Below are 24,906 nucleotides of genomic sequence, written 5' to 3' on the forward strand. Positions count from 1 at the left end.
GGACAGGCTTCACCAGGGTTCCACTCGGCATGCTTCCTGTGTTGCTACAGAAATCCAGCTTCAGATTCGGATTCTCTTGATGGCAGAGTTTGGCTCAAGCGTCTAGTCCACATCAGTTTGGGTTATCTTTTTTCCTACTCTCAGTATATATGCAGGCGGAGCCTGCAGGAGCCTCACAGGACTTAGCAACGAAAGCAACGGGAAAAAGACAAATTACAAAATCAAACCCACCATTGCCATGGAAGAGCTGTATTTCAAGACCATTTCATGAGCTAGGCCTAGGGATTTCAGTATGTAATGTTGACTGCTCCCAGCAGGTGTCACTGTACAGCAGGAGGGTTTATTACCTCTAATCCAGTGGTCTCCAACTGTTTTAGACACAAGATCACTTTCTGAATTTAAGTGCAACCCAGGATCTACCCCGCCCCTTCCCTGAGGCCCCATCCTGCTCACTCCATCCTCCATCATTCGCTCTCCCACACCCTCACTCACTTTCACCGTGCTGAGGCAGGGAGTTGGGGTGCGGGAGGGAGTGCAGACTCTGGGCTGGGGCTGAGGGGTTTGGAGTGTGGGAGAGGGCTCTGGCCTGAGCCTGGGGCAGGGGGTTGGGGTGCAGGAGGGGGTGAGGGGTGCAAGCTCTGGGAGGGAGTTTGGGTGCAGGAGGGGGCTCCAGACTGGGGCTGAGTGCTGAGGTGCACAAGGGGGTATGGGGTGCTGGCTCTGGGAGGGGCCTCAGGGCTGGGGTTGGGGTGCAGGAGGGGGTGCACGATGCAGTCTCTGGGAGGGAGTTTGGGTGCGGGAGGGCTCCAAGTTGGGGCTGAGTGTTGGGGTACAGGAGGCTGTATGGGGTGCTGGCTCCAGGAGGGGGCTCAGGGCTGGGGCAGAGGGTTGAAGTGTGGGAGGGAGTTTGGGGTGCAGGAGGGGGCACAGGGTGATGGCTCTGGGACGGGGCTCAGGGCTGGGGCAGGGGGCAAGGGTGCGAGAGGGGTGAAAATTCCCGCTGAGCAGCACTTACCTTAATCAGCAGCGCAGCGGGGCTAAGGCAGGCCCCACACCACTCCTGGAAGCAGCCAACATGCCCGTGTGGCCCCTGGGGGGTGGGGGGACATGGCTTTGCATGCTGCCACTCTCTGTAGGCACTGCCACCACAGCTCCCATTGTCCGCAGTTCCCTGTTCCCAGCCAATGGGAGCTGCGGAGGTGGTGCTTGTAGGCAGGAGCAGCATGCGGAGACCCCTGGCCCCTCCTCCAGGGGTTTTAGGGGCATGCTAGCTGCTTCCAGGAGTGGCGTGGGGCCAGGTTCTCAGCAGGCAGAGAGCCTGCCTTAGCCCCACTGTGCCACTGGACTTTTAGCAGCTGGAGATCGCGATTGACTGTCAGAGGTCCCAGGATCAACCAGTCGATCGTGATCTACCGGTTGGTGACCACTGCTCAAATCCAAGGTCCACATGAAACATGAAGGCAAAAATACATGCAAAAATGGTGATAATTCAAACAAATAAACCATCACTTTGTCCTTCCAAATCCTGGGCAGGACCACTCAAGCCCTAAGTGAGGGTCCCAGCCTCTCCTACTGGACATGGTTTCCCAGGAAGGGCTCTGTCCACTTTGATGTATCCATGAAGATGGAGGAAGAGCTGTGGTAGAGCCAGAGGCACGGCAGGGCTCCCTCCCTTGTCCAAATATCTTTAGCACAATCATAAACTTCCATCTCCACCCGGTAGTCACCATCCAGGCCCTTCCAGCGTCCACCTGTCACAAAGAGTTTGCCTCCCAATGGCACCATGCCTCCGTTTTCATGCAGAGTGTGAAGCAGCTGCACCTGAAGGAGATATCAGTCATGATATAGGGCTATAGCTCACTCACACCACATCACAATATATGGAATCCAGGCTGCCTTACACAGGAGGCAGTCATTATATACAGACAGACAAACAGAGTTCCGCACAGCTTGAGTTCCAGCTTTGTCTCTGGTTCTTTACCAGGCGCCACACCCTGGTTGGAACTCTGTACTGCATACAGAAACATGGAGGGTCTGAGTAACATCCTGCAAGTAAACATCTTTCCATCTCCATTTCCTACAAGAGGAAAGGGGGTGGAAGAACAGGTTTGTCTTCAGTGCAGAGTTAACTCAGGTGATTGACATCCAGATTAGTCCAGTCTGGGTGTGTGCAGCCACACTGAAAAGCCACATCCCAGTTGCTGAGCCCTTATTGGCTCTACACTCTCTAGGACTTCTAGGGGCACATCCCATGGTTCTTCGCACTGCAGTGAACTAAGCCCCTCTGGGATTCTTTCCCAGTGAATTGTGGGAGAACTTGTCTGTCCTTCTGGGCATGCAGGGGGAATTGTGGGAAGGCACTGGAGGACTGTCAGCACTGGAGGGATTTATCCTCTGTCCTCACTGCAAAGTGGATGGGTTACCAGCCCACATAAAAGCAGTCCAAGTACTCTATCTAACACATAACCCAGCCAGGCTGGCTTTCCTGGGCTGAAAGTCCCACTAAACCCAGGTGAGCTCTTTTGGGGGTCAGGGAGAACTCGCAAGGAAGACCCTGAGTGAATTGCACAGGGCACATATGCAATAAGGAGACACTTCTGGGCTCAAATCTCAAAGAGCTCATAAGTGGAATGAGGTTCTGGGATCTCAACCCAGCTCCTAGAGGACCCAGCAGCATTGTTAAGATGTGATGAGACATCCATGTTACTGAGCTGAATGGGAATTGCCATGACTTGTGTGCATCAATCATATCTAGTGCTGAAGTGGGGCTGGCACGTTGTTCCAGCGATGCCCTGGGGCCCAGCACTTACTGAAGAATTTAAAGCTTTCATTAAAATAAATAAATCATTTTCCAAATGAGCCACTGAAATCCATAGGGAGGGCTTCAGGTGCGGAGCACCTCTGAAAACCAAGCTGCTTTCATGCAGATACTTAACTGGGAATTTAGGTGCCTAGATGTGAAACTTTTGGCCTAAGTTTGTAGCTCAGATAGCTGTAAAGTAAACTTTGTAAATCCCACCCAATAAATACAGGTAGCTTATAACAATAGCAGCCTAATAGCCTGAGTACTGGACTAGGATTAAGGAAACCTGGGTTCTAGTCCTGTCTCTGCCACTGGCCTATTGGGGAATTTGGGCAAGTCACTTCACTTCTCTGTGGCTGAGTCTCCAGCTGTAAACAATAGAGATAATGATAGTTTGTGCATTACTGATGAAAAGTGCTGGTGAGAGCCCTGCAGTATTATTATTAAAAGAGCTCCCAGGTGTCCCAGAAACATCTTAACTAATTTAATCTGTCTGTGGTATTTCTATGGTGCCTATCACACTGGGATTTACATGTCAATGAGGAGTTAAATCTGAAGCCACTTACATATCATAAGAACGTAAGAATGGCCCTACTGGGTCAGACCAAAGGTCCATCTAGCCCAGTATCCTGTCTTCTGACAGTGGCCAGTGCCAGGTGCCCCAGGGGGAATGAACAGAACAGATAATCATCAAATGATCCATTGCCTGTCGCTCATTCCCAGCTTCTGGCAAACAAAGGCTAGGGACACCATCCCTGCCCATCCTGGCTAATAGCTATTGATGGACCTAACCTCCATGAATTTATCTAGTTCTTTTTTGAACCCTGCTATGGTCTTGGCCTTCACAACATCCTCTGGCAAGGAGTTCCACAGGTTGACTGTGTGTTGTGTGAAGAAATACTTCCTTTTATTTATTTTAAACCTTCTGCCTATTAATTTCATTTGGTGACCCCCTAGTTCTTGTGTTATGAGAAGTAGTAAACAACACTTCCTTATCTACTTTCTCTACATCAGTCATGATTTTATAGACCTCAATCATATCTCCTTTTAGCCGTCTCTTTTCCAAGCTGAAAAGTCCCAGTCTTATTAATCTCTCCTCATACGGAAGCAGTTCCATACCCCTAATCATTTTTGTTGCCATTTTCTGAAACTTTTCCAATTCCAATATATCTTTTTTGAGATGGGATGACCACATCTGCACACAGTATTCAAGATGAGGGCGTACAATGGATTTATATAGAGGCAACATGATATTTCCTGTCCTATAATCTATCCCTTTCTTAATTATTTCCAGCATTCTGTTCGCTTTTTTGACTGCCACTGCACATTGAGTGGATGTTTTCAGAGAACTATCCACAATGACTTCAAGATCTCTTTCCTGAGTGGTAACAGCTAATTTAGACCCCAGTAACAGCTAAATTAGACCCATAGTGACATGGCTAAGTAGGTTTCAGTAGTTCACTCAGCCAGGGTGGCTGGCTATTACCGGAGCTCCACTTCCATAACCCCACCTCAAAATATATACAGGACAAAAGTGGCATAAGACCCAGCTAGGGTCACAGGCCCTATCCCTTCTTTCTGAGTCTATCAGTATCACTTTTATTACAGTAGTGTCTAAGCTGAGACAGGGCTCAAGGCCCCACTGTGCTAGGTGTTGTACACACCTGGAAAGCAATGACAGTTACTGGGAACTTACAGGCTATGACAGGTGGTGAGAAAAAGCTGGGGCAGGGGGGGAAGGGAGTCCTGACCAGAGCAATACCCAGAAGTTGCGGTGCTTACACTGAATCCTGACACCAGGACAGGTGGGTGGGATGACATGAAAGAAATAGACAAAGTAAAGCTGGGGCTGTAACTGAAATCAGCCAAGTTACCAGCCCATTCTGTCTGCCTGCTTGCCCCACTTTGCACAAGGACACTTGATCAGGATACCTTCAGCTTCTCCTAGACCAATGGTTCTCAACCCCTTGGGGGCCACGAGAGGGTTCAGGGGGTCTGCCATGCATAGCTGGTATTATACTCGCTAGGACCCAGGGCAGAAAGCCAGAGCCTCACTGCACAGGACTGCAACCCAGGGCCCAAAGCCCACCACCCAGGGCTAACGTCAAAGCCTGAGCAATTTAGCTTCACAATGCTTCCTGTGGCATGGGGACCTGAGTAATTGCCCTGCTTTCTACCTATGCAAAAGATGTTGTGGCACAGCTGGGCCATGGAGCATGTTGGGGGGGGGGGTGCTCAGAAAGAGAAAGGTTGAGAACCCCTGTCAGAGATGACCGGTGTCAGAGTAGCAGCCATGTTAGTCTGTATTCGCAAAAAGAAAAGGAGGACTTGTGGCACCTTAGAGACTAACACATTTATTTGAGCATACAGCTCACTTCATCGGATGCAACTGTCAGAGATGATGCTACTAAAGCTGTGCTGGGTGATCCTAGACCTGAGGAGCACTCTGCTCTACAGGCAGAGAAGGAAGGAGAACTGTGCATTCTATGCTGAAAGAGTTAACAGACCAGTCCCAGAACTGGAACCAATGGGTGACCAATGGAGCACTGAAAGTTATTCATAAGCAGAAAAAAAGGAAGCTGAGGGAGGGAGAGACTGGCAGGGCTTTCTCTGCACCTGTCTGGAGTATTGGCAGCTTGGTCAGCTGAGCACTGACGCCATGTGAACAGCTGCAGCAGGATTTCAGAATGATCTTGTGTAACCCAACCCTGCAACAACATTAAACACACAGCTCCTTGAAGGCCAGCGGGGCCCAGGGAAGTGGGTTATGCCATGTTGCTTCCTGAGGCCCCCTCACTCCAAGTCAGGTCTTTTTGGGGCTCTGGGATAGGCATTTAGGGGGTTAGAACAAAGCTACCAGCTACCAGCTTCCCTTTGGCCGGAGAATCACTCAGAGATGAGAACAAGCCTCTGTTTGAGGGTCCCATTGCCAGGGACTCGGGTGGTAGAAGCAGCAATGGCTGGGGCTTTACTTTGAGCTGTGGGGAAATGAATTTGGGGGTCTCAGCTCACTGGCCCCTCACTCCAACCCCAGTTCAATAGATGGTTGTGGCAGACACTTACACAGAAGGAATGCAGAATGGAACTAGCCTCCAGGCCAAATTGCCCACAAGCCACAGAAGAAGTGGTCTGACCCAAGGCCATGTTAGTGGGTCAATGTGGAGAAGCCTAGGATTGAATAACTATTGTGACCAAGCCTTGCTTTCTCCCAACATAGGGTTATAGAGAAGGGGTGTCCTGATACTCTGGGTTAGGCACTATGAAATCCACATACATATCAAATAGAGCCCTCCTTCCAACATGGCACTGGGGAATCCATGTCCAGCATGGTGCACCCCAGTGACCCACTCCACCTACCTTCTGCCAGATGTTAGCATCTGGATCATACACATACACCTTCTTTGTGTTGTCCCCAATGAGGTAAACTGCTCCATGCAGGGAGGCACAGCGCGGGGCAGAGAGGTACTTTGGGATGAATGGGGATGCGATTACACTCCACACATCTGCCAGAAACAGCCATCATCAGTTAGTGAAAGTGCTTAGGAGCCTTGACTAGTAATAAAGTTATCACAGGGTGTTAATGAGTCACAGGGTGATAGAGTCACAAGGACGGGAGAGAGCAGGCTGGCCCAACATAGTAGCTTGCTGGGCTGATTCCCATATCACTTACACTGGTGTAAATCAGGAGTCAACCCATTTACATTCATGGCATTATATGGGTGTAAATACTCTCAGAATTAGGCCCTATAACTGACCTCTTACCATATGGGCCTTGGGCAAGGCAGTCATGAGGGGTTTTCGCCATGCATTGTCTGACCTGATTAACATTAGCCTGGCATGTAATTCACTTGTAGGGAGCAAACTGTGGTCCTGAGACCAGTTGGACACTGGCATGGATGTGAAGAGGCAAAAGAGGGAGCATATTTTGGAATTGTCTCAATTTATCTATCTTTGTGCTAGTTTCAAAGGTTAAAGCTTCTGGTGAGTCCATATGCGGTTAAACTGGGCTACAGTATTTAAATCAGCTAATGGAGTGAAGACACATCTCTTCTTTCACAGGAACTAGACAGCACCAGTCTCGCTTTAACCATTCTGGTGTATCATTTAGGGACAGAGCAAAGGCTGATTCTGGGTACCAGCTAACATAGGCTTGTCATATGACTCCTTTACGCAAGGTATTCTAATGCTCACTTTGTATAACTTTGTATAACTTTATATAACAGTCACTTTGTATAACTTCAGGGCAATGTATCTAAGACCTTCTGAGTAAGAGGATGGCTGCCAGTAAAGGGTTTCCTAAACATGTGAGCCACTAATAGCTCCAAAATAACTTTCCAGGCTCATAGATCATCATATTGTCATGTGCCACTGCCATATCATGCTGATGTCATATGCACATTTGTCCCTCTAAGACACATTTAGTGGCAGCACTGGAAAGGGAATCACAAAGGAGCCAGCACACCTCGCCTTCCAATGAAGAACCACATCAGATGGGGGAAAGAGTGTCCACATGGTAGTGGGAGACACAGGGCCAGAATGTGAGACCCTTACTCCCCCTGGGAAACAGTTACTCACTTGAGCAATATTATTATAATAATACCCAGTTCTTATGTCATGCTTCTAATAAATTGCTCTCACAGTGCTTTACAAAGGATTCAGTATCATGATCTCAATTTTACAAATGGAGAAACTGAGGCACAGAGAGGTGATGGGGCTAGCTCAAAGTCACCCATGGGCCAACTGCAGCACCAGGGGTAGAAGCCAGCTCTGAGTCCCAGTTCAGTGCTCTGTCCACTAGGCCACACTGCCTCCGCTTGCCTTCAATAGACCTAGCTTGTGTAAGTTAATACTCACTAGGGAGAGTAAGAGGTTCACAATCTGGCCCACAGTGAACATTTCCTGAACTAGAAGAGAACACAAGTCTGGGGTTCACTTTGGGGAAGAGATGATAGCTGAGGCTGACCCAGTTTGCTCATCCATAATACTCTAAATCACTGTGTAGGTAGCACTTTTACCTCATTTAAATTTGGTTCATGCTCACTAATGTTCTCATACTGGGTCTTATGAAACTCCATGTAAGTAAATTACCAGAGACAGTTCAATGTCTTGTACGTTTTAAATAACTGGAAATGGCTACATGAAACGGGCAGCAACTGTTTGGAGTTTTACCGTACCTAAGGGAACAAAGCACCAACCCTAAGCTGGTGGAAATCAGTATCATTCCATGGAGGGCAATGGAGCTATGCCAAGTCACCCCAAGTTAAAGAATTTAGGTCTTGACACAGAATGAGTGCCGAATTTACAGCGTCTCTCAGGAGGAATCCTTGCTTCCTGCTGCACAATGGGCACCACGTTCCCTGGCCCCTGATTCGAGATGAACAGGCTGACACAAACATAACTCACGCATCACACACTCACATATGCTCTGGTTCTATTTCATGCAGGACAACACACGTTGTAGGTGAACACGTTGATGCACGTGCACCAGGACTGGCACAGTACTGTTGGGAGGGACCTTTCTGAGGCTTGGGCCTTTGCATCCAAAATTCCTGTTGCTGTTCCTTCTCCTTACCTATGACAGGGTTGTAACACTGCAGTGTTAGTGCATTGTACTTGACAGCACAAGAGCCAATGAGGTAGAGCTTCCCCAGACATCCAGTTGCAGTGAAGTTGCTAACATACTTCAGGGCAGGGCTGATGGGGCACCAGCTATTATTATAAGGGTCATAGCACTCCACCTCCACCGTGTCCACTGTGGTCCCTACATACCAAGAGAGGAGACAGGTGAGAGGTTAGCACAGCACAGGGAGTATTATTTGCATTGCAGTAGCATCGGGAGTCCAGAGCCCCACTGTGCCACATGCTGTACAAACACATGACAAAGAGACAGGCCCTGACCCAAAGTGCTTCCAATCTCAGTACAAGACAGGAGACAACAGACGGATACAAAAAACAGGGAGCACAAGGAAACAATTTGACCAGAGCGATCAGCATGCTGAGCATGCTGGTCTGCAGGCTTCTCAGCAGGGGATCTGAAGGAGGACAATGAGCTGGCCTTATGGGTGTCTCCATACAGAAGGGCCTTATCAGAGACTGACAGACAAGAGAGAGGGGAGGTGGCCAGAGAGACGGATGGTGCCTACCCCCAATGGCATAGATCTCTCCATTGAGGACAGCACTGGCATGGTTTGTTCTGGGTTTCAGCATTGGTGCAATGAGTTTCCATGCACCCTCCTTGAGACGGAAGCACCAGGACTGGGTTGTGGACCAGGTGTCATTCTGCGTCCCCCTGGAGCCACCTAGGAAGAGAATAATCCATCACACACAGAGAGAAAATGTTGTAAGGTGGAGTCAGCCCTGCCCAGGGTAGTGGTCCTACACTGCATCTTTTGCCTTGACATCTAGGCCCCTTTACAGGCATTAAATTAAACTGTGATTTGAAGACAACTTTACAAAGAACACAGCACCACAGGCTGCTGGCTGCAGCTCAATAGAAGCAAACCCCAGAAAATAAAAACAAACTAATCTAAAGTCCAAACAAACAAAAGGTCACCAAATTTAAACTCAGGCAGATTGTGAGAAGGAGTAAAATCCACAGGAGAGAACCCTCTACTGAAAAGCCCAGCTACTGCCAGGCCTAGCGAGATGAACTTCAGCAGGTACCAACCATGGTAGATAGAGAGACAAGGGGGTCTCTCTCGAAAAACCACACCATCCAAGCATGAAGTACAGCCTGGGACATAATTAATTCATGGCACTGTGGTGTCATGGGCCATTCTTCCATTCATTAATTTAATTAAATCAATCAAAGAGCACTGAACTTTCACAACCTGAAAATTGCTGAACTACTGCCCAGGAGCTATGTGATAGCACTGAACTTCCTCAGAGTTGCTGCTTATTAGCAAAATGTCCTCTGGATGCCATGGAAAGAGTAACATTTATTAAATTAATTTGTCATTTATTTTCTCTGTTTCATTAAACAGAAAAAAATACCCTGTGGGGCCACCAGCCCAGACACGTGAAGGGAAACACAAGGAATTCCAAAGGTTAGGTTCCAGCTTAGGTTCAGCGGAGGGGTTGGATGAGATCCCCAAGTTACATACCTGTGACATAAACATAATTATTTAGTGCCACCAGAGAAAAGCCCCATTTATTGTAGTCTGGAAAGTCAGGAAGAGCCATCCATCTTTCTGAAACACAGAAAAGTCATAAAGAACCTAAAGGCTTAGACCAGATCCAAAGGCATAAGCCACTACATACTTCCCACTGCTTCTGTCTTCCCAACATATGACCGAAATGCAAGACAACATGCCTCCTCTGCTCTAAATAACGGGTAGGATCAGAACTGTTAAAATGGTCCCTTCCCCAGATTTCCCTACCCCCCTCCAACACTCCCCTAGCTATTTGGCACAACTGGTCTTTAGGAAATTCACTGGAGCCAGATCCTCATGTACTGCTGCAAATGGAAGGAATATTGAACAGGAGTCTTTACAGCTCGCCAGTAACAAAAACTGGCCAAACTCCACCAAGTTTTTGCAATACATTGAACTGCACAACTGCCATTCATTTCACTCTGGATGTATTCTTGGAAAGGAAAGTAGGAAGCCTAAGAACAGCTCCTATTCTATTCTGAACAGTGTTACGCAGGCTCCCTTAAACAACACCCCAATATTCCTCAGCCATCTCTGCTGTAATGCTGTAGGAGATAGGTGAGGAAAGCTTACAAGTGTAATTCTGATGGAATCCTTTCCTCTTTTGGTATCCAAATGGCTCCACCCACAGTTCTTAAAGAATCGAAACTAAACTGGCCATTAAAATGGAAATCTCCTCATTCTGTGCGCCCCATCCCAGCTGGTGTAAATCAACACAGTTCCACTGACCTCATGGAGCTACACCAATTTACAACCAACTGGGGATCTGGCCCATTACCTTCAGTGGCATTACAATAATTTACACCTACTGGGGATCCGGCCCTGATACTGTAGACATGTACTAGAATCCCTGTGTCTGCCTCTGGCAGTCACCAGTGCTTTGAGCTTCCACCATACCTGTCTGTGCCACACTGTACATGGCGTGAGGGGAAACCTGCCCCACGCCTGTGGAAATCAGTTTGTGCCTGGAAGTGTGAGATTGCGTACACTTCTCATACCATGCAGGACTACAATGGCTACCCACTGACTATTCCACTGGTGCTGGAGTGTATCTCTTCTGTACGATACTGAAGCATACCTGTGTTAAAACTGTTCTGCTGTCTGATGGCCTGACCTACAGCTCACTGAAGTCAGTGGGAATCTCTTCATTGACTTCAATGGACATTTGCTCAGGCTCTTACAACATAGCACGGGGAGGCTGAGACCCGGCTATGTTCATTTGGCTACAGGGGAATTGTGTGTGTTAATTAGCTCTGGTCCTTGCGTACATAATGTTGTCAAAGTCTCCTGCAATTGCATCAGTCTGCCAGGATTATGCCCTGTCTCCACACCCAAGCTGCAGAAAGTCTGACTCATGGGCTTGTCACCTGGGGAATAGAGCTAGCATTAGGCTGTGCGATTGCGAGAGCATCAGCCTGTGGGGAAACCAGCTGTTCAGCGAATGACAAAAGCCAAGGACACCCAGAGCATTACATCACCCTGGTAATGGCTTCATTCTAGGATGAATGCGGCTGATTACTGTGCGTGTCTAAATCTCTGATGTAAAGGGTTCGCTGGTAGTTTAGCCCCTGGCATGGCCACGTTGTTTGTGAGCCACCAGCACAGGGCCCCGCAGCATGGTTCCAGGACCGCTCTCAGGAACCGAGGCCTCTGAGATACTAAGGAGCTTGCGGCTTGTTATGGACTTGGAAACTGTGACCAGACTCTCGGCACCCAGGCGTCTTTTTTTGTTTGTTTTTAATCTGCAATTTAGAACCAATTGGACACTAGAGCCGCGTGAGGTGTGGGGCGCTCTCATCACCCACCCTCCCAGGGCCAGTTCAGGCCTCCATTAGTGGCCCTGTGGATAAGGATGGGCAATAGTCAGAATAAATGAGTCCAATCTGGCTCCACTGAAGTCAGTGAGAGTTTGGCTGCTGGCTTCCATGGAATCAGGATCCAGCATCCTGGGACGGATATGGGGAGGAAGAGTCTATTTTTTGGTCTATGGGGAGACAATGACTGAGAGACTCCATTCCTTCTTGTGCATAGGGTCTGAATGAGACCCCTGTCTTCTCACACAAATGGCTTTCACACCTCCAGTTTGAAAACACTGACATGTAGTTTACTTATTTTAATCTCGACCACCACCCTTTACAGGCCTGGGAAGCAACTCTATTTACAGGGACATACCAACATCACCCCTCTTTACCAGAGAGGGGTCATGCTAGCCCTGATCATGCTAGCCCCTCCCACTTTCCTTTTCTGTCTCTCTTTCCCACTTTGCACTTCCTTCTTATGCACCTTTCTGCTTTTCCAGTTAATGGGTTAACTATCTCCTTAGCTCCCTAGCAATTAGCCCCAGCTTTTCTCAGTCAGGCCCTTCTCGGGGAAATTAATTGGCCTTCCAGTGAGCAGACTGCTAGTTCAGCTGCTGGTTCTCAGTCCTGCCACATGTATTTTATACAAACAATACTAGCTGGCATTTCAAAGGGGGGTTGGCATCATCCCCTCCTAACAGACAGAAAACTGAAGAGGTGCCAACATTTTCAAAGGTAGCCCCTGAATTTGGGCCCCTTTGTTTAAAACTATAGCGCCTAAGTGATGTGGCTGAGCCAGAGTCAGAGCTGGGAAGAGAAGGCAGGTCTCCTGATTTCAGGTCCTTCATCCTCTCTAGGGGACCACACACCATCAGCAAACCCACCCACACACCCCGCACAAACTACACCAAGGCACGGTTAGCTGTGTGAGTTCATCCTCTTGATCCTACTCAATAGCTTTGGACAGGTGACACACAGAGGCTAAGAAGAGACCAGAACACATAGGAACTGGCAGAAGTTTCTCTCTCAAGCTTAAGAGAGAAAGACTGCATATCTATTGCATCACACACTTTGCCCACAAAACTTTTAGGGCCAAATCCAGGGCTCCATCTTCTTAGCACTAATCCAGCAGTGCACAGGGGATGGAGAGTGGTTCGAACAAGGCAGCGGTGTAAGACCTCCAGTAGACAACAGAAACTCCACTCCAATACTGCAGTTATTCAGCCATCTGCATCACTGAAGTCCTGCCTGAGCTGGATGTAACCCTGGGTGTAGCAAAGAGGCAGGTCTCCCTCAGAGATTGACAGTGAGGGAAGGCCAGACGCCCCCCGGTGGGTGGAACCAGGAAGGCCACGCTCACCATGCCAGAAGCACAGGGGCGGAACAGGAAGTATAAAAGGCGGGCCCTGTAACTCATTTGGGTAGCAGCTGCTAAAGGAGATGGACATGTTTTCCCCACTGTTGAGGCAGGAGCCTGCAGAAGACTTCAGTTACCCTGAGGACTTGCCCAAGCTACCAGAGCTGCCAGACCCAACCAATGCTGAAGAAGTGCTGGGATTGCCACTGGCAGTATACCCTGAGGAGACAGAGGACATACAAGTACACCTTGAGAGGAGGGTAGGAAGGAGCCCAGGGATAGCCAGCTGTAGTCTGGCTGCAGGGGCATCTGAAACACGATCAGTGTGTTGCAGTGGGATTCCTTGCTGACCCAGTGGCAGACTGCCCTGCTACTGTTAGGGCCCTGGGCTGGGATGCAGTGGAGTCTGGTGGGCCTGCATCCCCCTATCTTTGGCAGTACTCCCCCTCTTTAGGCCAAGAGGCCTGTACTTGCCTGTCTCCCCCCAGAGCTGGGTTGACAAATTGGACCTGACCTGACCCGACCCCTTGCTGGAGCCTCCTAGTCTGTGTTCGGTGCTCACCCTTCCCTGAAGTCTAGAACCCAAGACTGTGTTTGGTACCCTGCCCTGTCTGAGGGCCTGAGTTCCCTGACTATACCCTGCCTGAGGGTTGGGCTTTAGATTGTTTGGTGTCCTGCCCTGCCTGAGGGCTTGGGCCCCTGAACCACTCACTGCTCTACCCTGCTGAAGGGATCGAGCACCAAGACTGCAACTTTCCCATTATCTTAGATTGTTCTTACAGGGTATGGCCTCCCTCAGAGATTGACAGCAAGGAAGGGCCACACATGCGTATGCTGGGCCTGGCCTGAACCTCAGCTAGAAACAGGCTTGGTTTTGCTTGCTTACTGGTCTTGGGATTGTAAAAGGCAAAGTTCTGGGAGACTGGCAACTGCACGTCTTCTGCCTCATGCTCTTCCAGAGCTCGACCCGCGACCACCACCAGCACTTCCTCCAGCTTCTGTGGAAGGGCAAGTAGGCTCTTCTGGACAAAGGACCTGTTTTCCACCTTATAGGAGATAAAAGAAACATGTCACCAGGCTCAGCAGCTAGGCCCAAGCTCCTCATTCTCCTGGACAGGAGTTCTAGAATGGCAGTAAGTCTTTTCTGGTGGTGGGTGGAGAGCCAGGTGGCTTCCTCACTGGCTCTAGTGGCTGCTTCTCCCTCTGCAGGAGGCTGTCTGCAGACAGTGCTGTATCACTTACACTCAAGGGCATATTCTCAAGCTTTCCTTGGCCACCAGAAGGACTACAAACCTTCTGTGTTAAATGCAAACTGAGATTCCAATGTCATCACGTGGCTCTGGAATCCAGGGCACATGCCTATGAGTTTATCCAGCCTTGGTGCAATGGGAGTTTTGGAAACGTGCATGCTGCCAGCCCAAAATCATCTACGTTATGGAAAATGGGATGGGAGGGGGGAGAGAGAGAGCAAAGCCTGCTGAGCAGGGAGTTGGGGGAGCCCCATCCACTGCAGCCTCAGCTTGGGCCAGCATTCCCTGCTGCCTGCTCTCTGCCTGACATGCTCCTTCAGCCCCGAGGCTGCTACAATTCACATTATCTGGGTAGAAAAATCACTCTGTCTCCCTCCTTTAGCCCTGTGTGGACTGACCTTGCTACTGCTGCTCCCAGGGCTCACAGTGTAGACTGTGTGTTGCATTGCTGCTGGACATCCTCCCACTAGCACTATCTGCCCAAGCAGCACAGCTTGCTTATTGCCTATTAACCACTGTACCTGCCTGCCCAGCAGCTACAGCTCTGGAGCCCTGTGCCAAGCTGGGTTAACCATGGTGGCTGGCATAGGTCCCTTCCCATTCACTGGGAGCATTTGGAGGGGGTTTCTGTGCTTGCTTATCCATTGAAAGCAGGTGCCTTTCCTGCCCACAAAGTCCTGTGTCTCCGTGACCCTCACCCCCGCTGCACTCTTCACAAAGAGAACATAAACGTCAAATTACTGTCTACTAGCCATCAAAGGAAACTCTTCCAGTGTCGATTTGATTTAAATCACTAGTCAGGAAGACTTGATTTAATCATGGATTTCTACATAAAAGTGTATTCTTGTTGGGTGTTATAACCTTAATATATATTCTTCACAACTCAGAGATATAGGTTTCATTTTTAGAAAGTACACACTATACATCTTAAGTGATTTATTTTGAAAACTTTTCAGATTAGTTTTACAGCTATATCAGAAAATGAACAATTGTTTGGTTATTTCATTTACCAAAGGTAATTTAAGCAGATATTTATGAAGTCATTGGGAGGTGAACTATCTCCAATTCAACAGGTTAATCAATAATATTTGGAGGATTTTCTTGCCCTGTTGTGTTAGGAGGAGAACATCACCAGACAGACATTTAAATTGTTTTAGTTAACTAAAACAATGATGTTATGTATTCTAGATTTTTTTTCTTCAACAGCAAACATATAATTTAACAAACAAGCATGTGAATTTTTGAATTTAGTTAAATATTCAAGTTTTTTAAAATCAGGTTTGTTTTTGTTAATTGTTAACTAAAATAGTTAATGAAATATATTTTAAAAAAACAAATTAAATCAACTATATCAGTTAACTCAATATGAGAAACTTAAAATGGCTTCTGCAACTAACTCAGTTGTCTTCACCTTCATTTTCCTGTTTGTTCATAATCTGGAAAAGAAAAACAAGCTTTCCTGCTTTTTCAGATCCCAAACGATTTCTCAATTTGGAATGAATTAGTTCAAAGGAAGAAAATATTCTTTCTACACTGGCAGAAGAAGCTACTGCTGTTAAAAGTGAGATTATCACTTCAACGGTCTCTGAATCCAAGTGCTTAAGTGACTTCCACCAGTTCACTGGTGTGACTTCCTTTAAAACATCAGCAAACATATATTTCTTGAATGATTCACCCTTAGCTCTGAAGTTTTTATAGTTGGCATTATGGAAGATGATTGCTGGATGTCCATGTCGTAGCCAACTCCTCTTCATCAGCAGTTAATGTTTGACCCTGGTACCTAGTATTGCAAAAAAATGAGCTGGAGATAGTGCTTGTCCCATTTCATTTTTTTAATGCTTGTAATTTAACTCTGTCATTGCATATTTCCCCTTTTAAGATCTCATTCAGTTCCTTCCAAATGTCAACAGCACCAGCAATAAAACAGCGATTTCCCTGCACTTTGTTCAAGGCTACAGAAATAGGCTTCAGGGCGCTCAGCATGTGTTCAACATTTCTCTTAAGCCCAATGTTGAGAACTTCGGCTGTGACAGTGCCATCTATTTTTTCATGATTTTGTTCAGACTGTCATCAAATTAGGCCAGTGCTTGATACAGTGCTCAAAACAGTCAACTACTCAGTTCCATTGCACGTCTTGTGGGAGAGTTAGCTTGGTTCCTCCCACTTTTTTAGAGCAACTGCTGCAAAATGGTGTTACGGAAGTATTTTGCAATTTCAACAACATTAGCCTTTATTTCTGGAACACTGAAGTCTTTGGCTAGGAGGTGCATCAAATGAGCACTGCAACCGTATGTTAGCTGGGGACTCTCTTCATTCTCTTCTAAATTTCTTCTCATCTTGGATACATTTGCAGCATTTTCTGTGACCAAGCTGCGTACTAGACATTTGAATTGTTTTTCACAGTTTGTTATAGCTTTTACTGCTACTTCTTGTAAGTATTCTGCTGTGTGTGCATTTCCTAATGTATCAATTGTTTCTGTAAGGAAGACATTCCCTTCTTCTGTTGTCACAGAAGCACATACAACAGGATCATTATGGACATTGCTCCACCCATCAAGACTCAGGTTAACAATTTCACCCTCTAGACCTTTTGCACACTGCTCAATTTCTTTCCTCCAGTTTATCCAGCGATTTGGCTGCAACATCTGCTCTGTTCGGTGGACTGTATCCTGGTCTTAATGACTGAACCATGTTAATGAAGTGTGGGTTCTCAACCATACGGAAACGAGAGTTTGTTGCATAAACAAACCGGGCAATTTTTTCATCAATTACCTCTTCTTGTAATCTGCTGGTTCTTATCACAAACTTATCCATGGTTGTCAGGTCCGGCTCTAGGCACCAGGAAAGCAAACACGTGCTTGGGGCAGCACAATTCCAGGGGTGGCATTCCGGCCACCCCCTTTTTTCCCCCCTTGGGCACTTATGCTCTCGGAGGATCCAAAGAACTGAGGAAGAGGGACGCCTGCTGAAAGAAACATGCTAGCTCCAGACTGGATGCCGGGGCATAGACATTGACAAGAGGCAACATGAGCCCTTCCACCCAAACCCGGAGGTGCAGCATGTGCATCTAGTCCAACCCCCAGCTCAAAGCAGGTCCAATCCCCAACTAAATCATCCCAGCCAGGCCTTTGTCAAGCCTGACCTTAAACTTCTAAGGAAGCAGATTCCACCACCTCCCTAGGTAACACATTCCAGTGTTTCACCACCCTCCTAGTGGAAAAAGTGTTTCCTAATATCCAACCTAAACCTCCCCCACTGCAACTTGAGACCATTACTCCTCGTTCTGTCATCTGCTACCACTGGGAACAGTCTAGATCCATCCTCTTTGGAACCCCCTTTCAGGTAGTTGAAAGCAGCTATCAAATCCCCCCTCATTCTTCTCTTCTGCAGACTAAATAATCCCAGTTCCCTCAGCCTCTCCTCATAAGTCATGTGTTCCAGACCCCTAATCATTTTTGTTGCCCTCTGCTGGACTCTTTCCAATTTTTCCACATCCTTCTTGTGGTGTGGGGCCCAAAACTGGACACAGTACTCCAGATGAGGCCTCACCAATGTCAAATAGAGGGGAATGATCACATCCCTCAACCTGCTGGCAATGCCCCTACTTATACATCCCAAAATGCCATTGCCTTCTTGGCAACAAGGGCACACTGTTGACTCATATCCAGATTCTCGTCCACTGTAACCCCTAGGTCCTTTTCTGCAGAACTGCTGCCTAGCCATTCAGTCCCTAGTCTGTAGCAGTGCATGGGATTCTTCTGTCCTAAGTGCAGAACTCTGCACTTATCCTTGCTAAACCACATCGGATTACTTTTGGCCCAATTGTCTAATTTGTCTAGGGCCCTCTGTATCCTATTCCTACCCTCCAGAATATCTACCTCTCCCAGTTTAGTGTCATCTGCAAACTTGCTGAGGGTGTAATCCACACCATCCTCCAGATCATTTATGAAGATATTGAACAAAACTGGCCCGAGGACCGACCCTTGGGGCACTCCACTTGATACCAGCTGCTAACTAGACATGGAGGCATTGATCACTACCCGTTGAGCCTGACAATCTAGCCAGCTTTCTATCCACCTTATAGTCCATTCATCCTGCCCATACTTCTGTAACTTGCTGGCAAGAATACTGTGGGAGACCATGTCAAAAGCTTTGCTAAAGTCAAGGAACAACACGTCTACCGCTTTTCCCCCATCCACAGAGCCAGTTATCTTGTCACAGAAAGCAATTAGATTAGTCAGGCATGACTTGCCCTTGGTGAATCCATGCTGACTATACCTGATCACTTTCCTCTCCTCTAAGTGCTTCAGAATTGATTGCTTGAGGACCTGTTCCATGATTTTTCCAGGGACTGAGGTGAGGCTGACTGGCCTGTAGTTCCCAGGATCATCCTCCTTCCCTTTTTTTAAAGATGGGCACTACATTAGCCTTTGTCCAGTCGTCCAGGACCTCCCCCAGTCGCCATGAGTTTTCAAAGATAATGGCCAATGGCTCTGCAATCACATCCGCCAACTCCTTTAGCACTCTCAGATGCAGCGCATCCGGCCCCATGGACCTGTGCTTGTCCAGTTTTTCTAAATAGTCCTGAACCACTTCTTTCTTCACAGAGGGCTAGTCACCTCCCCATGCTGTGCTGCCCAGAGCAGCAGTCTGGGAGCTGACCTTGTTCGTGAAGACTGAGGGGAAAAAAAAGCCCTGAGTACATTAGTTTTTTCCGCATCCTCTGTCACTAGGTTGCCTCCCTCATTCAGTAAGGGGCCCACATATTCCTTGGCTTTCTTCTTGTTGCTAACATACCTGAAGAAACCCTTCTTGTTACTCTTAAAATCTCTTGCCGGTTGCAACCCCAAGTGTGATTTGGCCTTCCTGATTTCACTCCTGCATGCCTGAGCAATATTTTTATACTCTTCCCTAGTCATCTGTCCAGTCTTCCACGTCTTGTCAGCTTCTTTTTTGTGTTTTAAGATCAGCAAGGATTTCACTGTTAAGCCAAGCTGGTCACCTGCCATATTTACTATTCTTTCTACACATCTGGATGGTTTGTTCCTGCAACCTCAATAAGGATGCATTAAAATACAGTCAGCTCTCCTGGACTCCTTTCCCCCTCATGTTATTCTCCCAGGGAATCCTGCCCATCAGTTCCCTGAGGGAGTCAGTCTGCTTTTCTGAGTCCAGGGTCCATATTCTGCTGCTCTCCTTTCTTCCTTGTGTCAGGATCCTGAACTCGACCATCTCATGGTCACTGCCTCCCAGGTTCCCGGCCACTTTAGCTTCCCCTACTAATTCTTCCCTGTTTGTGAGCAGCAGATCAAGAACAGCTCTGCCCCTAGTTGGTTACTCCAGCACTTCCACCAGGAAATTGTCCCATACACTTTCCAAAAACTTCCTGGATTGTCTGTGCACCGCTGTATTGCTCTCCCAGCAGATATCAGGGTGATTGAAATCTCCCATGAGAACCAGGACCTGCGATCTAGTAACTTCCGTTAGTTGCTGGAAGAGAGCCTGATCCGGTGGTCTATAGCAGACTCCCACCACAACATCACCCTTGTTGCTCACGCTTCTAAACTTAATCCAGAGACACTCAGGTTTTTCTGCAGTTTCATACCAGAGTTCTGAGCAGTCATACTGCTGTCTTACTTACAATGCAACTCTGCCACCTTTTCTGCCCTGCCTGTCCTTCTTGAACAGTTTATATCTATCCATGACAGTACTCCAGTCATGTGAGCTATCCCACCAAGTCTCTGTTATTCCAATCACATCATAATTCCTTGACTGTGCCAGGACTTCCAGTTCTCCCTGCTTGTTTCCCAGGCTTCTTGCATTTGTGTATAGGCACTTGAGATAACTTGCTGTTTGTCCTGCTTTCTCAGTATGAGGCAGGAGCCCTCCCTTTTCGTGTTTTCCTGCTTGTTCTTCCTACTGGTATCCCACATCTCCACTTACCTCAGGGCTTTGGTCTCCTTCCCCCGGTGAACCTAGTTTAAAGCCCTCCTCACTAGGTTACCCAGCCTGCTTGCAAAGATGCTGTTCCCTCTCTTCGTTAGGTGGAGCCCATCTCTCCCTAGCACTCCTCCTTCTTGCAACATCATCCCATGGTCAAAGAATCCAAAGCCTTCTCTCCAACACCACCTGCGTAGCCATTCGTTGACTTCCACGATTCGACAGTCTCTACCTGGGCCTTTTCCTTCCATGGGGAGGATGGACAAGAACACCACTTGCACCTCAAACTCCTTTATCCTTCTTCCCAGAGCCACGTAGTCTGCAGTGATCCACTCAAGGTCATTCTTGGCAGTATCATTGGTGCCCATGTGGAGAAGCAGGAAGGGGTAGCGATCTGAGGGCTTGATGAGTCTCTCCATCACATCATGAATTCTAGCTCCTGGCAAGCAGCAGACTTCCAGGTTTTCCTGGTCGGGGCAGCAGATAGATGACTCAGTCCCCCTGAGGGGAGTGTCCCCGACCACCACCACCTGCCTCCTTCTCTTGGGAGCGGTGGTCATGGAACCCTCATCCCTAGGACAGTGCATCCTGTCCCACTGGTGCCACGCCACCTGACTCAGCCCTCAGCACTAGGGACAATGGTGGAGGAAGAACTGCAGCCCCGGATGGGCCAGGAGAGGGGGGAAAACAAAAACCGCCTCCCCAGGGCCCTCGTAAAAAGAAAATGAGGCAAGGCCGGGGGCGGCAGCAACAGGAGAAGGAAAGGAATAAAGGTTAAGGATAGTAGCAGGGGCTGAAATGGGGACAGGAACAGGGGCAGGGGACTGAGGGCAACCCCACCCAAGGGGGAAGAGGGTAAGAAACCTGCAGGGATTGAGAGGGGCTGGGACTCAGAGCGAGGAGCAAACCCAGACCCCTCCCCCACTTCCCAGGCCACTAGCGGGGCCCAAGAGCAGGGGCCAGGGGTGGCATCTTAGCCTTGCCCCCAAGAAAAGTGCAGGACCCACCAAACGAACATCGGCCATATTGTCACATACTATAGAATTTATAATCCCTATTCCATGTTGAGATATTTTCGAGCTATAAAGTATCTTAATTAAAACTATCTTTAGATAGGTGTTTGTTTTTTTCCATTGATTTTTATCCACCGTGAACTCTTCCCCACTGAGGGAGGCAGTTACTGTGAGTAATACTGCTGTGGTAAGCCTGAAAAGCCTTCGAGGATGCAACTGATCTGCAAGGTACTAATATATGGGATCAGTCACTTCACATGAGGTCCAGGTACCAGATTCTTGCCTTTCAGCAATAGAGCTGATCTACTTCTTTCCTTGGCTGCACAAAAACCCAGCTAGGTTTTGTGGTGGCTGTCCAAGGTGAATTATATTATTTGCAGCTAATATTTGTGTTAGGTGCAATTGCAGCAGTTCACCTTGATCTAACATGATCTCTAAGGCATGGGTCCTAGGAGCCATTCCCTTCCTTTCTGTGTATGGCAGTGCAGGTTAAGTGAACGCACAGGCTCTCAGTGGAGGGCCCTCAATGCTAAAATTTGTTCCCCTGCATCATCAATAGAGCTGGATTCAAGGTCTGTCTCTAGTATCCAAGATTTCCCTGTGGTGATCCAGGTGGATATTTGCTTTGGAGGAAGGTTCTAGTTCTACCTTTTGATAAAAGAACCAAAGACTGTGGGCCAACTCCTCAGCAGGAATAATTAAGAAAGGGATAGATAATAGGACAGGAAATATCATGTTGCCTCTACGTAAATCCATGAATACTGTGTGCAGATGTGGTCATCCCATCTCAAAAAAGATATATTGGAATTGGAAAAGTTTCAGAAAATGGCAACAAAAATGATTAGGGGTATGGAACTGCTTCCGTATGAGGAGAGATTAATAAGACTGGGACTTTTCAGCTTGGAAAAGAGACGGCTAAAAGGAGATATGATTGAGGGCTATAAAATCATGACTGGTGTAGAGAAAGTAGATAAGGAAGTGTTTACTACTTCTCATAACACAAGAACTAGGGGGTCACCAAATGAAATTAATAGGCAGCAGGTTTAAAATAAATAAAAGGAAGTATTTCTTCATACAACACACAGTCAACCTGTGGAACTCCTTGCCAGAGGATGTTGTGAAGGCCAAGACCATAACAGGGTTCAAAAAAGAACTAGATAAATTCATGGAGGATAGGTCCATCAATAGCTATTAGCCAGGATGGGCAGGGATGGTGTCCCTAGCCTCTGTTTGCCAGAAGCTGGGAATGAGCGACAGGCAATGGATCACTTGATGATTACCTGTTCTGTTCATTCCCTCTGGGGCACCTGGCACTGGCCACTGTCAGAAAACAGGATACTGGGATAGACAGACTTTGGCCTGATACAGTAGGGCCATTCTTATGTGTAAATCAGCATTGCTCTCGCTGTTTTTACCTGCATCCTGAGATGTGGTGAGTGGGGTATATTTCAAAAAGTGAAGCAATAGGTAAAGGTCACTCTGTTCCATTGTTTGGAATAAACCAAGAATGAATGTGTTATGGAAATTGATTTTTGGATTTATGGAACAACTTTCCACCTCTCCAAGAACTCAGACTCATTAGTTTGGTTCAGATTAGCACCCAAGAATCTCTGTGCTTGTTCAAAGGTACCCCAACTAATTCAGTAGTCTGGGAATCTTGTGAACACACAGTATCCGTGGAAGCATTCTGGCCTGGTCTGGTTCCAGCTGGGTTTGAAATATCCACCTTAGAAGTCTTTCCTGTGGTTTTTATGCCTCCAGGCTCTACCAAAATGCAGTGCTAATGCATGTGAAAATGAAGAAACAATTAACAAACTATGACAGCCTTCCAGGAGCTGGAGGGGTGAGCTCAAATGTTGGGAGAAGGTTTTCAGTTGGTTATTTGACCTGACTTGTCGCCTCAATTTGTCTGTTCACCATTTACACATTTTAAATATAGTCCCTTGAAGGCTTTAGACAGGAAAGTGTTTCTGGTATAAGCTAAGGGTAAATTTAAACTGATATAGCTATCCTAGTACAAAAAGAAAAGGAGTACTTGTGGCACCTTAGAGACTGCTCAATTTATCTGAGCATGAGCTTTCGTGAGCTACAGCTCACTTCATCGGATGCATCCGATGAAGTGAGCTGTAGCTCACGAAAACTCATGCTCAAATAAATTAGTTAGTCTCTAAAGTGCCACAAGTACTCCTTTTCGTTTTGCGAATACAGACTAACACAGGTGTTACTCTGAAACCTATCCTAGTACAACGCTCCTCCTATCCCACCATTCCTGGGCAGACACTCTCATTCTAGGACAAGAGGAGCCTTTATCCCATTAAACTTGGGCAGGAGGTTAAACTAAACCAAAAAAGGCCACTTATCTACCGGACTAGGAGTGTCCTCAAAGTGGGCTATAGTAGTGCGACTATAACTGGTAGACCCTTCCCAGGCAGGGAAGCTAGGAATGGCTGTGGTCACTGAGTGGGGATGGATTGGGGTAAAGCTCCTACAGAGCCTACAGTGGATTTCTGCACTGAGCTGGAAGAGGCTTGGCTACAGAGATGATTTAGGGGCCTCTGAGCCTGCACTGGATTCCTGTGCCTCGCTGACTCTGGGAAAAGCCCCACTTCCCTCTGCTGGCCTTTAGGGCATCTCCCTCAGCATTTCTATAGCACCTTCTAAAGCACATTCACCATCAGAGTGGAAAGGTAGTCTGACTTGGACTCTCACACCTAGGAATCTAGTTGCACACTGATGCAGATCATTTTCCCCCTGGCAACCTCCCTCCAGGACAGAAGCTCCATCTATACAGGGCCATTCTGATACCTTACAGCACTGACCGTGCTTCGGTATCTGGAGATGACAGCCTTGCAAGCTTCCGAATCCTGGATCAGCGGCTCAAATGAGAGCAGGTTCTGCAGGTACTGGTCTGGGAGTGAAACCAAGTGCACCAGGTCTAGGAGCTCCGGCAAGTGCTTGGCTCTAGATGCTTCATCATACCTCACCCACCTAAGCACAGCTTCAGCTAGGCTCTGTTCTTCCTGTACCTGCAGCAGGTCATTGGACAAGTAGATTACAAGCCTCTCCTTGGATAGCTGGAGAAACTCCTCCTGGTGTGATACAGCCTCAAAATTCTCCTGCAGGAAAGCCCAGGCCTTTGAAGACACCTCTGGGCAGCCATGGTTCTCCCCAAACGCACAGATGCCCAGGCAGTTGGTTGCATCCATCTGCTGTCTCAGGTAGCGGCTGCAGACTTTCCGTATGGTGGAGAAATGGAGCTGGTTGGAGGTCCGGATTAGCGCCTCCACATTCCCCTGGTTGATGGTGATCTTTCCTGTGTAAGCAAAGTCGATCAGAGTCTCCATGACAACAGGATCCACCTCTTTGATCTCCACACGGGCTGAGATGCTCTCAATAAAGTCGCCAGTGAACATGGCATTGAAGTAGTGGCTGCAGAGGGCCAGGATGCCACGGTGGCAGGGGAACTCATGCCCACCCACAAGCAGCGTGATGTCGGAGAGCTTCGGATTGGAGCGCAGGCTCCGCAGGCCTTCCAAGATGGCCTGGGGGTGGGATGGGAGGGAGAAATCGAAGTCATCAACGTTCCTCACCAT

At 47.8% G+C, this 24,906-nt stretch overlaps 1 protein-coding gene across 1 annotated transcript; it reads right to left on the reverse strand.

Moving 5' to 3' along the window:
- Positions 1-1,320: 1,320 nt before the first annotated feature.
- KLHL30 (kelch like family member 30) lies at positions 1,321-24,906 on the reverse strand. The gene is made up of 7 exons (XM_078854316.1): positions 24,133-24,906; positions 13,997-14,129; positions 9,907-9,993; positions 8,947-9,102; positions 8,376-8,564; positions 6,161-6,306; positions 1,321-1,821 (listed from the first exon to the last, which is right to left on the reverse strand). The coding sequence occupies exons 1-7, from the start codon at positions 24,904-24,906 to the stop codon at positions 1,570-1,572; spliced, it is 1,737 nt and encodes a 578-aa protein (XP_078710442.1). The 3' UTR covers positions 1,321-1,569.

The sequence above is a fragment of the Lepidochelys kempii genome, chromosome 9 (assembly GCF_965140285.1).
Source record: "Lepidochelys kempii isolate rLepKem1 chromosome 9, rLepKem1.hap1, whole genome shotgun sequence".
In the NCBI taxonomy this organism is placed as follows: Eukaryota; Metazoa; Chordata; order Testudines; family Cheloniidae; genus Lepidochelys; species Lepidochelys kempii.

Excerpts from the sequence above, each read along its gene's own strand:
- KLHL30 (XM_078854316.1), bottom strand. The coding sequence starts at position 24,906 with ATGGTGAGGAACGTTGATGACTTCGATTTCTCCCTCCCATCCCACCCC. Across the intron at positions 14,130-24,132 it reads TCTCCAGATACCGAAGCACG|AGCCTACTTGCCCTTCCACA; the intron begins GTCAGTGCTGTA and ends TTTGTCCAGAAG. Across the intron at positions 1,822-6,160 it reads ATGCTAACATCTGGCAGAAG|GTGCAGCTGCTTCACACTCT; the intron begins GTAGGTGGAGTG and ends TATCTCCTTCAG.